The 13,870-nt window shown below is 38.3% G+C and overlaps 1 protein-coding gene across 7 annotated transcripts in view; it reads right to left on the bottom strand.

Moving 5' to 3' along the window:
• LOC129566750 (LIM domain transcription factor LMO4) overlaps positions 1-13,870 on the bottom strand; it is a gene marked incomplete at its 3' end in the record, with an annotated part of 80,189 nt that overhangs the window by 4,138 nt on the left and 62,181 nt on the right. For all 7 annotated transcript variants that reach the window (XM_055442955.1, XM_055442952.1, XM_055442954.1 and 4 more), the window contains 2 exon segments: positions 3,851-4,004; positions 4,188-4,876. In XM_055442955.1, the coding sequence (XP_055298930.1) occupies positions 3,851-4,004; positions 4,188-4,401 (368 nt within the window). In that variant the 5' untranslated portion in view covers positions 4,402-4,876.

Below are 13,870 nucleotides of genomic sequence, written 5' to 3'. Positions count from 1 at the left end.
TCTCTCTCTCTCTCTCTCTCTCTCTCTCTCTCTCTCTCTCTCTCTCTATTGCTCTCTTATTTTTTGGACATTTTTGCAGTTGAAGCATACACAATCGATATCGATATAAAAAAAAAACGAGCGTACACATGGGAACCATCAATTTGAGCATGAATATGCTGGAAAAAAAACAACAACTGAGGGAAAGAGTAAGCAAATAAACGCAAAAAGAGATCATTATTGGAAGGGATTGGTGCAGAATATTGGATGGTCTTAATGCCGCTTGAATTATTATTAATGATGATTCGGAGATAGGTGAATGCGGCTAAAACCAGCAAAACCCAAACAAAAACTATCTGCGAACGATCAAAATTTCATTCAAATAATATTGTTCGGGCAAATGAAAACAGACGAAAAATAGAATCTGCATCGCAAAATATGTGTGTATTTTCGTTGCAACTTTCAACATGCATCACATCGGCTTTGGTTCGGTTCAGTTCAGTTTTAATGTGTTGATGTGCCATTTCACGTGGTGGCAATCTCGTGCAACATAGTGATAATAGTGCATAATGCAATACAATGCGTGTATCCGATAATAGCGCACAATGAGCGGCACCATGTACAGAAAACGCCGGTATCTCTCTCCCACTCTATCACTTCATAAAATATGAATAAACGTTATATTAATATAATAAATTGCACATGCATTCTCAAAACATATTGCTCCATTCAACGTCGATTCAGTCGTAATGATAACATACACACACAGGAACAGCAGCAGCCGCAGCAGGAAAAAAACGAATTTACTAGGTACAGCAAAAACCATGAAAGCAGAATTCCACATTTTTATCTAGAATAGCTCACTCTCTCGTTCTATCCATTGCCAAGGAGAGTGCAGAGTGTGTGCAAAAAAGAGCTGCTCTTGTTATTTACATGATAGAGAAATAACAATACATCATCACCGCTATCACAAAGAATCAACGCAATCATTGTCGAGGTATTACATATAAAAATTTCAATTGTATAATAAACGATTTTATCACAGATAACACCACTACACAGTCCCGGCTATACTACGGTTCAACGTATAATTATTTGATGCTTTATTACATGCGATGCTCTATCCAAAAACAAAACCGACCGAGAGTAACAACAACAAAAAAAGACTCTCTCATTTAATTCACGTATATTTTTTGTGTCGTTGGTGCGGTTGCTGTTGCCAGCGTTTTTTGTGCACAAGGATCGGATGCTGTCGCCACTGCTGTTGTTGTATTCAACAAAAAAAGCACACGCCGCTGAGATGATAAAAGATTGAAGGTGAAAAAAATACTATCTATATGTATTATATAGAGATATCTGGATTTCTGTCGACTCGACAATAGCTTTGTGATAATATTTCATTGCGTGATTTTGCCAACACCACAGAAACAATGGTGATAAAATAATTTTTAGTTTTATATCGGAGAGCGCGCGCAGCATGAATGCCAATCTAATTAGTTTGCCATTGATTCATCATTTAAAGCTCACTGATTGCCTCTGCTTGCTTCGCTTTGCTGCTGCTGTTGACTGTTCGCTCTGTGGAATATTCTCTCCGTCCGTTCGTCCGTCCGTCGTGTATTACTGGTGCTATTCTCCTCCTTTTTTTCAGTCGCTGTGCATGAAATTAGAATTTGCTGCTCTTTCTCACTCTTTGACAAACATGAAACTACATGACGGTGCCATGAGATGACTTGCAAGTCAATCTCAGTTGAATCGAGGTGGATTTTAAAAGCGCATTCAATCGTAAATTCCATATAGCTTTTTCTCTTACATCAAATATATGTTCAGCTTTTCCACACTGCACTTTTCCATCGACAAATTTCCTCGCATGCACACGCACAGCCCCTGGAATGAGTCAGAGACTCAATTTGGCTGCGATAGCAAAGTTTGCATTCCGTTTGATCACTTTTAATGAATTTCCCAAAAATTTATTTTCCAATTTCAGCTCACGGAAATTCGAATAAATTTACATGGAAATCATTCTTAGATTAACTTTGTACCTACATGTAGGAAAATGCAGCCGCGAAACAGTTTCGATTCGGGGATACTTAAATCCGGTGCACATTGTGCTAATTATTTCGCTTCATTTTTTTTTTGCTTTACTGAATTATATCACGCATTTCCACGAGGAAATTGAAATATTCATTCATGTTAACCTTAATAAAATATGAATCATTTGATCATATTCGTCGTACATGCGATTTTTTGTTGCATTTTTGATGCAGTTTTGTATTATTGCAGCCCAGAGAGAACAACAGACAGACGAGGATGTGAGCGAGAATGAGGGAAAAACCTCATTAAAATCGGGCAATCGCAACAAAAGGAAGATGTATCAGGGAAAATCGACACATTTCAATCTAAATAAACGAGATGGCAAGTACTGTTTGTTCCGCGATGTTGTTAAGTCTGTCAAGCGGAAATGAGTTTTCGTGTTTGATTTTTTCATCTAGCCGATTGGCGACAATTTTTTTGTTCCCTGCGCGCACTATTTTTGTTTAATTCAATTTGGTTGGCCGTCGTGACCAAGAGTGAACAGCAACAACAACATCGGCGGCAGCAAAAAAACAGTAGAAAACAAATTGAATATGCAACGCGTGAAAAGTACACACACACACACACACGACTGTTACCAAAAAAAACTTGTTAAAAACTGTTGGAGATTTCTATATTGGAAAGAGAGAGCGCTTCACATACTCACTCTCGTCGGCGATGCAATGAAAAGAAAGCAAACAAAATGGCCAAAGTATGTTTGTTTTAAATACGCGCGTAAAATAATTGAATCACTTCGCGCCTTCAGCTTGTTTTGTGGCTGTGCACACACAGCTAATACACATAACCAATCACAGTCGTTGCTGCTGCTGCCGCTGCCGTAGCCGGCGTTACCATCCACCACGTCGAATGCAATCTATTCCGTTTCTGCTATTTTTTTGCCATCTTCGTTCTATCCTTCGCCCGTTCGTCTGCTCTCGATAGCTGCGTGAATGGAATTGTCTGTCGAAATTCGGAACGAGAAATGCAGCAGCAGCAGCAGCAGCAGCAGAGACGAACGATGATGACGAGTGGTTGGCTAGTGGCAATGGCTCGAGTGCGTATGTATATTTGACGGTGAAGTATGCGCTTTTAATTGTTTTAATAAATTGAATTTCAGATTAAAAACTAATGTAAACAGGCAAAATTTTACCCGAAAGCATCACCCACCTCACCGCCCACTCACTTCATCATCCATACGTGCAAAAATATATGTGATAAACGGTTATTCGGCAACTGTTTGCACAGATCTTGAGTATGAGAGAGTTAGCCAGCGAGGACGAGCGTTGTGTGTGTGCACTGTGCAGCCGCATGGAAAGGAAATAGATTCGAGATAATCGATTTCATTGTGGTCAGTGCGACGGCACATTCTTTGTGCCAAATGCAATTTGTGTTATTTGAGTTTGCTTACTTGCCAGACACATCATCATGTTTCCACTATCTCTCGCTCGCTCCCTCCGTAAACGTAATTAATTTCAACCCTTCAATTTGCAATTCAGTTTGCTTGTAACATATTTTTTTTTATTTCCAGCACATACACATACTATGCATACCTATTCTGCTATTCGGCTGCATGCGGATACACATTTCTCATCAAGTTCAATTACAATGCATTAAAATTGTGTTTATTTGTTAAATAAGTTTTCCTCCATTCAATTGCACATTGGAATGCATCGGGAATTTGCATTTGGATTGACGACGACGACAACGACGACGACAACGACGACGACGACGACGACGATGATGATGACGATAATTTACAACAAAGTGAATAATACGATAGATAAATTGAGTGAAAACTTACCTAGAATAATCAGCCTTACATAGTATCATATTTCCTCTTGTGTAACAAACCGTACCCAAATCGGCTAATGTAGCGCCGCAACAAGTGCATTTCAGACACGTGTGATGCCAGAATTTATCGATTGCTGATAGAAGATATCGCTCGGCTATTTTACCTATTATGATAATAAATATTTTGCAAATCATTCCACACATCGAAATGTATTTGATGTTAACGCACACACACACACACACACACACACGCACACCAAATGTATGTTACTTAAGACAAAAGGCCTCAAGAATTTGTGCACTAGAAATCGATCTATCGGTAGGAATATATAGGATAAGAAACTTACTGCCGCAGCCAGCACATTTGTTCAACATTGCATTGTTGTTGTTGATTTGATGAAAACCCTGTTGTTGGCCACCTATCGAACTCATGAGCTGTGCATGACCATTGTGATGGTGTCCACCAGCGTTGCCAATTGACATTGACGACGCATAGTTGTTGTTGTCCGGACTAGGTGGATGTGGTGATGATATATCCCCATACGGATGATATGAATTCATTGCTACGGAGGCGGCCAGCTTGACGGTTTTTATTTAGTTTACAGCACAAAGTAAAAATCAAACAAACGAATAACACAACAAATAACGCAAGTAACGCAACGGGAGCTTTTCTCTCTCTCTCTCTCTCTTTTCTTGTTCTGTTGTTTTGATTAAGGCAAACGGCGTATACAGCTCTCAAACGGAAAATTGACTTTAATCTTATCTTCACAAACAGATGAAAAAACTTCACTCAAATGTGCAACAACTTTTTCAGTTAACGTCCCACAAAATGTACGATGGTTACTTCTTCTTCTTCTTAACTTGTTCTTGTCTTGAAAATCAGTTTTCGTATTTGCTAAGTGTAATGAATTTTATCGATTTGCACATAAAACCAACAAAACTTGTTCACATGTCTGGCATTCGTGTTGCGTTCGAATCCACTGCCACTGAAACTGGATACTGGTGTCTTGAATTAGGAAACGGACTTTCATTCGATCTGTGAACATAAAATGAGAGAAAATGAAATTAAAACCAATGTATTTTGAATTTGGATATAGTGAAACATTTAACTAAAAGGTGCATCCTTGCGATCTCGTCAATGGAGCAAGCAATGAATGCCCTAATGATGCACAAATAGAAACGTATTTAAGTAATTTTCTATTAATATTTCTTTTGAAAGCTGCCATTTCCCATTTCCTTGTGTACATTTTTTTAAATCACTTATCGTTCAGTCGATAGAAGAGAAAATTCGTTAAATTCAACGAAAAAGTATCATAATGCTTCGAAGAATTTGTTTATATTTAAATCATTTCCAAAGGATCAATATTTTCAAGAGGAGCTCTACCATTCATACCAGGGCCTAAAATTTTGGGATCTTCTACCCGATTCGGGATCCTCTTATTTGAAAAGTGTTGCTCTTATTTGAAAATCGGGATGTTACTTTTGTTTCGTTTGAAAATCATATTTTGCTGTGAATCGTCACTCTCAGAATAGAGTGTGGTGATTCAACGCTAAAATATGATTTCTTATCATATAAAAAAGTAACAGCCCAATATTCAAATGATATTTCTCATTTCAGAACTGTATTTTGGCGATATCTTGTGTTGTGCACAACACAAAGTCGATCAATTTGTTTACTTTATTTATACCGTTTAGTGTGTTTAATTTATTAGCTACTTTTCTCATTATGATTCATTTCATGAGTAACCGAGACTTATTCGGTCATTTGATTTTGGTTTTGGCAAAAGTTGCATGTCAGCAAAAAAAAGTCAACTGCGTTCACTGCCAACCACATAGGCGAGACATATCCGCTGTATAATCAACAAAAATGATTATTGTGATAACTTTTATTTTGAACTGTGAACAAACACAGAAATGTTTACATAAAATAATAATCGCATGATGAACAGCGCAATGTGTTCAAGCCTCAAGATTTGAGCATTAATTGCATTTTGTTTTTGGCTGCTTTCATTCGTGTATTGAAATCAATCAAGAGCGGTTCTCATAGTAGCCCGCTAATGTCAGAGAGAAGGAACGAGAAGGTAACATTTCAAATTCATTTAATGTTAAGTTTTTGAAAAAAAAAATTGATGAACATATGTAGTATGGATTTTTATTTCAAATGTTGTATTTGTTCATTTCTCATTCAGACGAGTATTGATCGGTTTTTTGTGAAAAAACCGAAGCCAAATGACTCTAGCGGTGTAAATACATCAAACGAAAATGCGAGTGCAATTCCCACGTTCGAACCCGATATTTTACAACAAAATTCGTCTTCAACTTCATCAGTGATCGAAGAGTCCGAACCAAATGAACAAATTGCCGAAACAAATGAAAATCAAGTCGATCAAATTTCAACAGCAACATCAACATTAATTAATAAAGTGGATTTCCACAAAGAATGCAAAGAATGCATCGAATCGTTTGAAGTGCGTGATAAAAATGATGCAAAGTTGCGTTATGTTCGGTGCAACGTGTGTATGGCATTTCCAAACATTGTCAAAATGAATACCGATAACAGAAAACCACCTCCAATCACAACATCTGAAGGCGCTCGCTACCGACAGTCGTATGTGGAAAATCATTTTGAATCAAAGTGTCACAAAGCATGCAAATTCGCACTTAATTTGCCAGGAGAATTAAAGTCTGGTATTGAAATACACTTGAGCAAAGCAAATAAAAAGTTGGCGTCGCATGTAACGAAACTTTTGTATGACGTATTCGTCGATGCAAAAAAACTGGGTAATTCAGCATGGAGTTGGCCGTCGCGTGTTGTTGGTGCCGAGTCTGGGAGACTTTTTGAATATGAAAACAAAAATTCGCCAACTGTGCATTTTTTAAATTTACAGTACGTGAACCCAGTTGCTCATTTGGAATTGATAAGCACTATCGTAAGATCGGACAAGGAATGTCTTGAAAGGAAACTGAAAACAGCTCTTGCTTGTTCTCTCCGTGTTGATGGATCGATTGACCGCCAACAAATCGACAAGATTTACATTTTGCTTAAAATTGTCAATGCTCATGGTGAGCCTGAATTAGTTTTTATTGGTATAGGCGAACAGAAATTACGAGGTGCACTTGGTCTGTTTGATGCCGTAAAAAGAGGTATTATTGACAATATTGGTGAGCAACTGTATGAAACTGTGATGTTGAGCATCTCTTCGATTTGTACCGACGGAACTAATGTAAATTTTGGCGAAAAGGGTGGTTTATGGAAATACATTGAAGACGAAATACGTCGCATCAAGTCAGTTATACCGCTATTAAAAATTTGGTGCAGTGCACATCGTATGGAATTGGTTTGGGGTGACGTGAGCAAAACACATACCATCGTGCAAAACACTTTGAATGAACTCAGTTCCATTTCGTCATATTTGCGTCAATCCGGCTTGCGTACAGCTGAGCTCGAATCGATTGCAGCTGAATACAAACTACATCTCTCGAAATTGCCAAAATTGTTTACAATTCGTTGGACGGAGTATAGCGCCGCAATTATAAATAATATTTTGCGATCATGGGTGGCATTAATGACATATTTCGATGAAAATAAGAACAACGACAGCAAAGCAAACGGTTTTTTTATTTTTCTTCAGAAAATTGATAATCTTCGTGTCATCGCATTTTTGGCTGACTTATTGAACATTTATTCTCGTTACCAGAAAAAATTACAAGGCGATGATTTAACGATCATAAGTCTAGTGCAAAACATCAATTCTCTTCGTAATGCACTGTTAACTTTACAGTCAGATTTTCTTCTTGGTGGATGGGAAGAGGCGCTAAAAAATGACATCGAAGAAACGGATGATGGAAGATTTATTCTGAAGCATTTTGAACTTCAGCGATCTGAAAACGGCCGTACAAGACAAGAAACGTCTGGCATTGATTTTCAAAGCATTCGAAGTGATAAAATTGGTTCTATTTTGAATTGTCTTTCCGAACGGTTCGATAGTGATGATAAGCAAATAAAACTGATAGAACCATTTGTAACGTTTGATCAACGTGCCGATTTGCGCGAGATTCACAAAAATTTTGCAACTGATCTCGATTTGACATCAATTCAATTGCAATATAACGAGTTGGTTCAACAAAAGATTGCACAGAAATTGAATGGGAAATTGCATGAAATCATCAAAACTCTTGCAAAAGATTCTACAAATTTGAAAAATTACAAAGAAGTGCTGACTATATTAACACGAATTCAAGCGTGTACGCCGCATTCAGCGGACGTGGAAAGGTCTAGAAGCGCAAATAACAGAATAAAGACACCACTACGAAGCAGTATCTCACTTGAAACGCAAGTAAAATATCTTTACGTTCATTTTAATATGCCTGATCTCGAAGACTGGGATCCAAGGATGGCAATCAAACAATTTATGAACGAAAAGCAACGCAAAGATTTTTCCGGCGTTATGGACAGAAAAGCAAAGAATGCGCCATATTTTAAAGGTATATTCAAAAGTGCTCGAGAACAAAAAGAAGATTCCGATGAAGATGATGAAATCAAAACAATTAAGAAATTTTAAAGCACTCATAATTATTAAAGTTTGATATATTCTATTCGTTTTTTTTTAATTTAGCTTATCGTTTTCACTCAAATATTTACTGCTCAATTCATAACAATATTTATTCAACTGCGTAGATGATAAGAAGGAGAATAAAGTCTATTTTCATTTATTTTACAGCAGAAAACCTAAGTTTTTTAATTTTTTTAAAATATCGGGATGTTCTTAAATTTTGAAATTTTAGGCCCTGATTCATACGACAACACAGACATACACACACAAAAAAATAAATTCGTAATAACAAATAATACCATAAATGATTTCAGAATATCTCTAAAACAAGCCAATTACTGTCATCTTTTATTCCGTGTAACGTTCAAACATCACTTTCATCGAGTTGCAGTGGTGATATTTTTTTCCTCTCTTCTGCCTCTCTTTTTCGCCTCTCGCTCTCACTCTTACTCCATCCTCAAATTATCAAATTGAAACAAGAGAGGAAGACACAGCAGCAGCAACAACAACGATGGCAAAAAAAAATAACGACGAAAACTGTACTATGAATGAGCCCTTGTATCTTGTAAGAGACTTGCTTTCAAGACCTAACGTTCGTTACTTCGTTGGTCTAGATATAGAGATGTTGTCTCGGTACAAGTGTATTGCGCATGAGATGCAATTATATATGGAGCGAGCAAGTGAGAGCAGAAGAGAAATGGCCAATTAGGCCAATTAGTGAATATTTCGTACAAGAGGATTTTAATTAATGAATTAAAACTATGGTTTTAAATATAGTCGGTGTAATCGGAGCTGAGGGTGTTTTCAAGCCAGCAAAACAGCATAAAAGCAGCAACAGCAGAAGCAGCAGCAGCAGCATTAGCGTAAAACTACGTTTCCACCACTGTTTCTCTCTTCGTTCAAGAGATGTTTTAGCAATATGTTGTAGTACTACTATATTCCGTCTTTACATAACCTTGAACCAACGCAATGATTTTTCCAATTTGCAAATAAAATCAAATGATGAGATTTTCCTTTTTTTCTTGCTATTCTCTTTTTCTCGTTCGCAGCGTGCGGTTGCGTTGCATTCAATTGGCAATTCGAATGCTCTTGACTCGGTGTGTTTTTTTCTCTCTCTCTCATTCTGAAATACACTCGTTTTTCATTTGAAGCGTATTGGGTTTTATAATCAATTGGATCGTAATTTTGTGAATGAATCGAGCTTAAATAACTGCCACTTTAAGAATCATAAATGATCTCTCTCTCTCTCTCTCTCTCTCTCTCTCTTTCGGCCTCGACACCCGAACGGGTACAACGCCTATGCTAAAAAGCCCTTTTTCTAATTTGCGCAAAACACAGCAAATGAAAAACAACAAAACGACACAAAACGGCCAGGCAAAGGTTTTGCGGTACGTTGGATAGAAAATATAGAGAGTGAAAAAAGCGAATGAATGAATGTACGAAGAACCGAGAAGAAGTATGGTCGCTTTTCTTTTGAGTGCGCATTTTTTTTGTTTTGTAAATTGTGTTTCTGCATTATCTCTTCTCATTTAATTAATTTCTTGTTAAATGGGGAACTGAAGTTAATTAAACTAAAATTAAACGAACGTATATTTTGGGTTCGTTGGCCAAACGCGCGCGCGCGCGCTTCGCCCAAAGACAACGACGCCGTAGTACAACAGTAGTAGCAGCGACAACGATGACGGGTGAAAGATACGGAGAAAGGCAGGCGCACACGGTATTATCCTAATTTCACAGCTCTCTACACCCAGTGAAAATGAAATGAAATGCAAAGTATGAGCACGCAAACTAATATTTAGAATAATCTCTATTACAGCATTAAGGTTACGTATACAGAAATTTGGTGAAATGAGAGACAGAGAGGGAGCAAACGAGCGATCGAATGAGCTACTATGTATAGTATATACAATAACACAGTTTCGGATCATATAAGTCGATTCATTTTGTCCGGACACGCATCCGATGCAATGTGAACATAGGAGACAGAGCACCAGGCAAAATGAATATAAAAAAAATATTTTGCCAGCAACGGCAACAGCAGCGGCAACAGCAGCGGCAACAACAGCATCAAAAAAGATTTATTTGTTTGTACTTTATCAAAAAATTTAATTGGACACTTGGTTGGGACATGATGTTGCTGCTGCACGTGTTTTAATACTTCAGGCAATTTAGTACAAAATTGTATCGTGCTCTGTTGTTGTCGTCGTCGTCATTATCATCGCTGACGTACGTTTTTATCTGTATCTCTGTTGCTCTCGCACTCGCTTTCGGTATGTGTCTATCTCTCTCTCTTTCTCTATTTCTCTGTCTCTATATGTGTGTGTGTGCGTTTCGGCCCCGCCATTTCTAGTGGCAATTTATGTTTTAAGCCAGGTTTTGTTTGTACTTTACCATAGCCAGTTGGAAAAATACATAAAGATACACAATGCAAACCGTTTTCCGTTGATTTTCCATCGACCCATCGTTTGCATATGGTCTCCGAATGTGTGTGTGTGTGTGTATGTATGCAAGTGCAATATTGCTTCTTATCGGCTCGCTTAACGTTTTGGGACTTTAAGTAATTGTGTAGTTTGCATTGAAAAGTATATACACAAGGAATGGCAATATAGAATCACTATGTGAGTACATACTTGCTTCCCTCTCACTCACGCTCTCAAGCCCAGTGCGTTTATATATGTGCACCACAGGTTTCGAGGAGTATAACGAAACTCAATTCAATTACATGTAATTAATTTTATTTCATGTTATATTCACTTCGGGCCATTCATAATTCATCGTTGCAAATGAACAAATACCTAACGAGTCCATGCCATTCGCATGCAGAGACGAGAGCAGGCAGCAACATCGCCGTCATCGTCCTCATCATACAGACACACAAATACTTTCGCACACAATGCCAAACAACGGCATCAACAGCAGATATACAACAAGGAACGAAACCAATATGGTCAAAAAAGCAAAGAACGGAATGAAAATTTTGGCTTTTTATGAAATTGCATCCATGCTGTTGCTTCTGCTGCTGTTGCCTGCAAAATGGCTCTGTTTACGTAAAACGTATAGACATTTTCAATCTAATGAAATATTTTATCTCTCATTGATGTTCATTCCATCTTCCCCCATTTGTGTGCGCTTTCATTTCGGTGGTGCGCGCTTCAGCTACTTCTCTTTCTCTCTATCGCTCGCTCGCTCGCCCGTTCGTTCAACATAAAACCAGAATCCAATCCAATTCAATTGCAAAGTTCGAGAGTGTGTGTGTATATATTGTGGGCGAAGGGTTTGCGACGAAGCAATACACCATAGTTTTAATCAAAAATGTAGACATCCTCGTCAGGTGTACACAACCATCGGCATAGCACACAATAGCCATAAATCATAAACTGATTAAACAGTTTTCTTCTCTCTCTCTCTCTCTTTTTTCCCTCAGCATTATTATATATGAACGTTGTTGTTGTTGAACGGAACAAAATCCAAAGCGTTCGGTGCGTAACTTTAATAAATTTTCCTTAAGGTCAGTATTGTGTGGCGGTGGTTGTTGTTCGAGCAGAGCGAGTACGGCAACGGCAGCAAGCAAAGCAGCAACGAGCGAAAAACTTCTTCCTTAATGAGGACCTTACAAAATCCACCACTGATTAATCGTGAATGGAATCCGCACTAATTGGTTTTTGTGAGTGTAGAACATATGCATGTCATTACATCTCCTCGCACTCTCTATGCCTCTCGTTCTCTCGCCACGGGGATTAAACTAAATGAATTTGCTCCTTTTCAATTAATGTTTTCCCCTGTTTTTTCCGTTCGCGCTTTTGCCTGTTCATTATCAATACAGCACCCGCTTTGCTCGCTCACTCGCCGTCGCCTTTCCTGCTCACCACTCACTTGCACACACACACACACATACACACACTTTTTGAGTATTCCTTTCCAATTATAACTTGAGTTGGAACTAATTATGCGGTTTCTCCGCAATCAACGATTGTATTGCATAACGAATGTTTGTTCAGTAAGTATTGCCCAAACAATGCTTCAGCATCATTAAATTAATGAAAACGGAAAATTATAAATCTCCCCGTATTTCGGTGTGCTTATTTGCTGGCACAGACACATACACATTGCATTTTAAAAAAAATTGTGTTCACATGGACGCACGGAGCTGAACGAAACGAGAGAAAGAATGGAAGACAGAGAGCGTGAGTAAGAGAAGAGAAAAGCAACAAAAGGAAAACATTTAAACGATTTTTTAATCGTAACCGTTGGCTACTTTTTTCCCGCATTTTCAACGGAATGTTCGTTTCGTAATTTGTTTGCATTGGAATGCAAATCTCGGGCGTTCAGACGGAGCACCGAGTGAGCGAGATTGTTAACGTGCGTTCGTTTGCACTTTTCAATAGACTACGTCAACCGCATCTAGTTTTTCCAACATCCTCGAATACACGCACAGCCATAGTCATTGAACAGACACACTCACATACTTGTGCATAAATTCGGTTACACACACAGTTCGAACGACGACGAAGAAAATGACGAAGGAGCCAAATTCAAAGATCACAAAAGATTGTATGTACGCATTGAGAAAACGAACAACGAGAGCAGCAGCAGCAACAACAACAACAACGACACCATTGGCATCAGCCAGAAGCAATGTGAAATCCAGCTGCATCATCGGTCATGCTGACGATGGCTAATAGAAAAGATAAATGCTTTTTTGTTTGATTCGTGCTCGAAGGGAGACGATTCGCATGAAAATTTAATTGATTGGGGAAATCTCTTTGAATTTCCGCAATTAGTTTTTGCTAGATTGAGATAGAGACAGAGAGAGGAAGAGAGAGAGAGAGAAAATGAGGATGAGAGACCAGAGACGAGAGAAGAAGAGATCAAGACCAATCTAGCTATTTAAATTATCGTATCGTCGTTTGCTGTGGATCTATCAGAAAGCGCAATTTCTGTTGTTGGTTTGTTCACAGTTGTTGTTTCGTTTTCAATTCAGTATCAAAAAGAGACCGAGAGAGTGAACGAGCAAGCCATATTCGGTTCGGTTAAACGTTTATGAAAATACGGGATTGAGTCAATTGGAGGGTAAGTGAAATACACATACACACATACCCAGGCGGATTGGCTCGATGAGCTCTCGCAAATTGAATGTTGATAAAGGCGGTGGCGAGTGTGTATGCTGTGCTGTTGCCCGTGTGGTTGTTGCTGCTGTTTTTGTTGCTGCTGCTGCTGCTGCCTACTTCCATGCCATGCAATGTAATGTAATGTTACGTTATATTCGGCGAAAAAGCAAATATGATTAGAAATGGTGCAGGGCTCCGAAACGAATTAAAGGAAATGAAGTCAAGTTTTAATGATATAAACGGAACCATTGGCCTAAACCGGCGGCAGCGGCGGCGCTTGTAAACTATGCCATCATATGACACAACACAACACATACACATACATACACACAACGAACGGTCTATCTAATTTGTGTGATTGGTTTGTCA

The sequence above is a fragment of the Sitodiplosis mosellana genome, unplaced genomic scaffold (genome assembly GCF_009176505.1).
Source record: "Sitodiplosis mosellana isolate CC-2019 unplaced genomic scaffold, AAFC_SMos_1.0 Smas_scaffold_5, whole genome shotgun sequence".
Lineage (NCBI taxonomy): Eukaryota > Metazoa > Arthropoda > Insecta > Diptera > Cecidomyiidae > Sitodiplosis > Sitodiplosis mosellana.
This window is presented reverse-complemented; position numbering and strand designations above follow the sequence as displayed.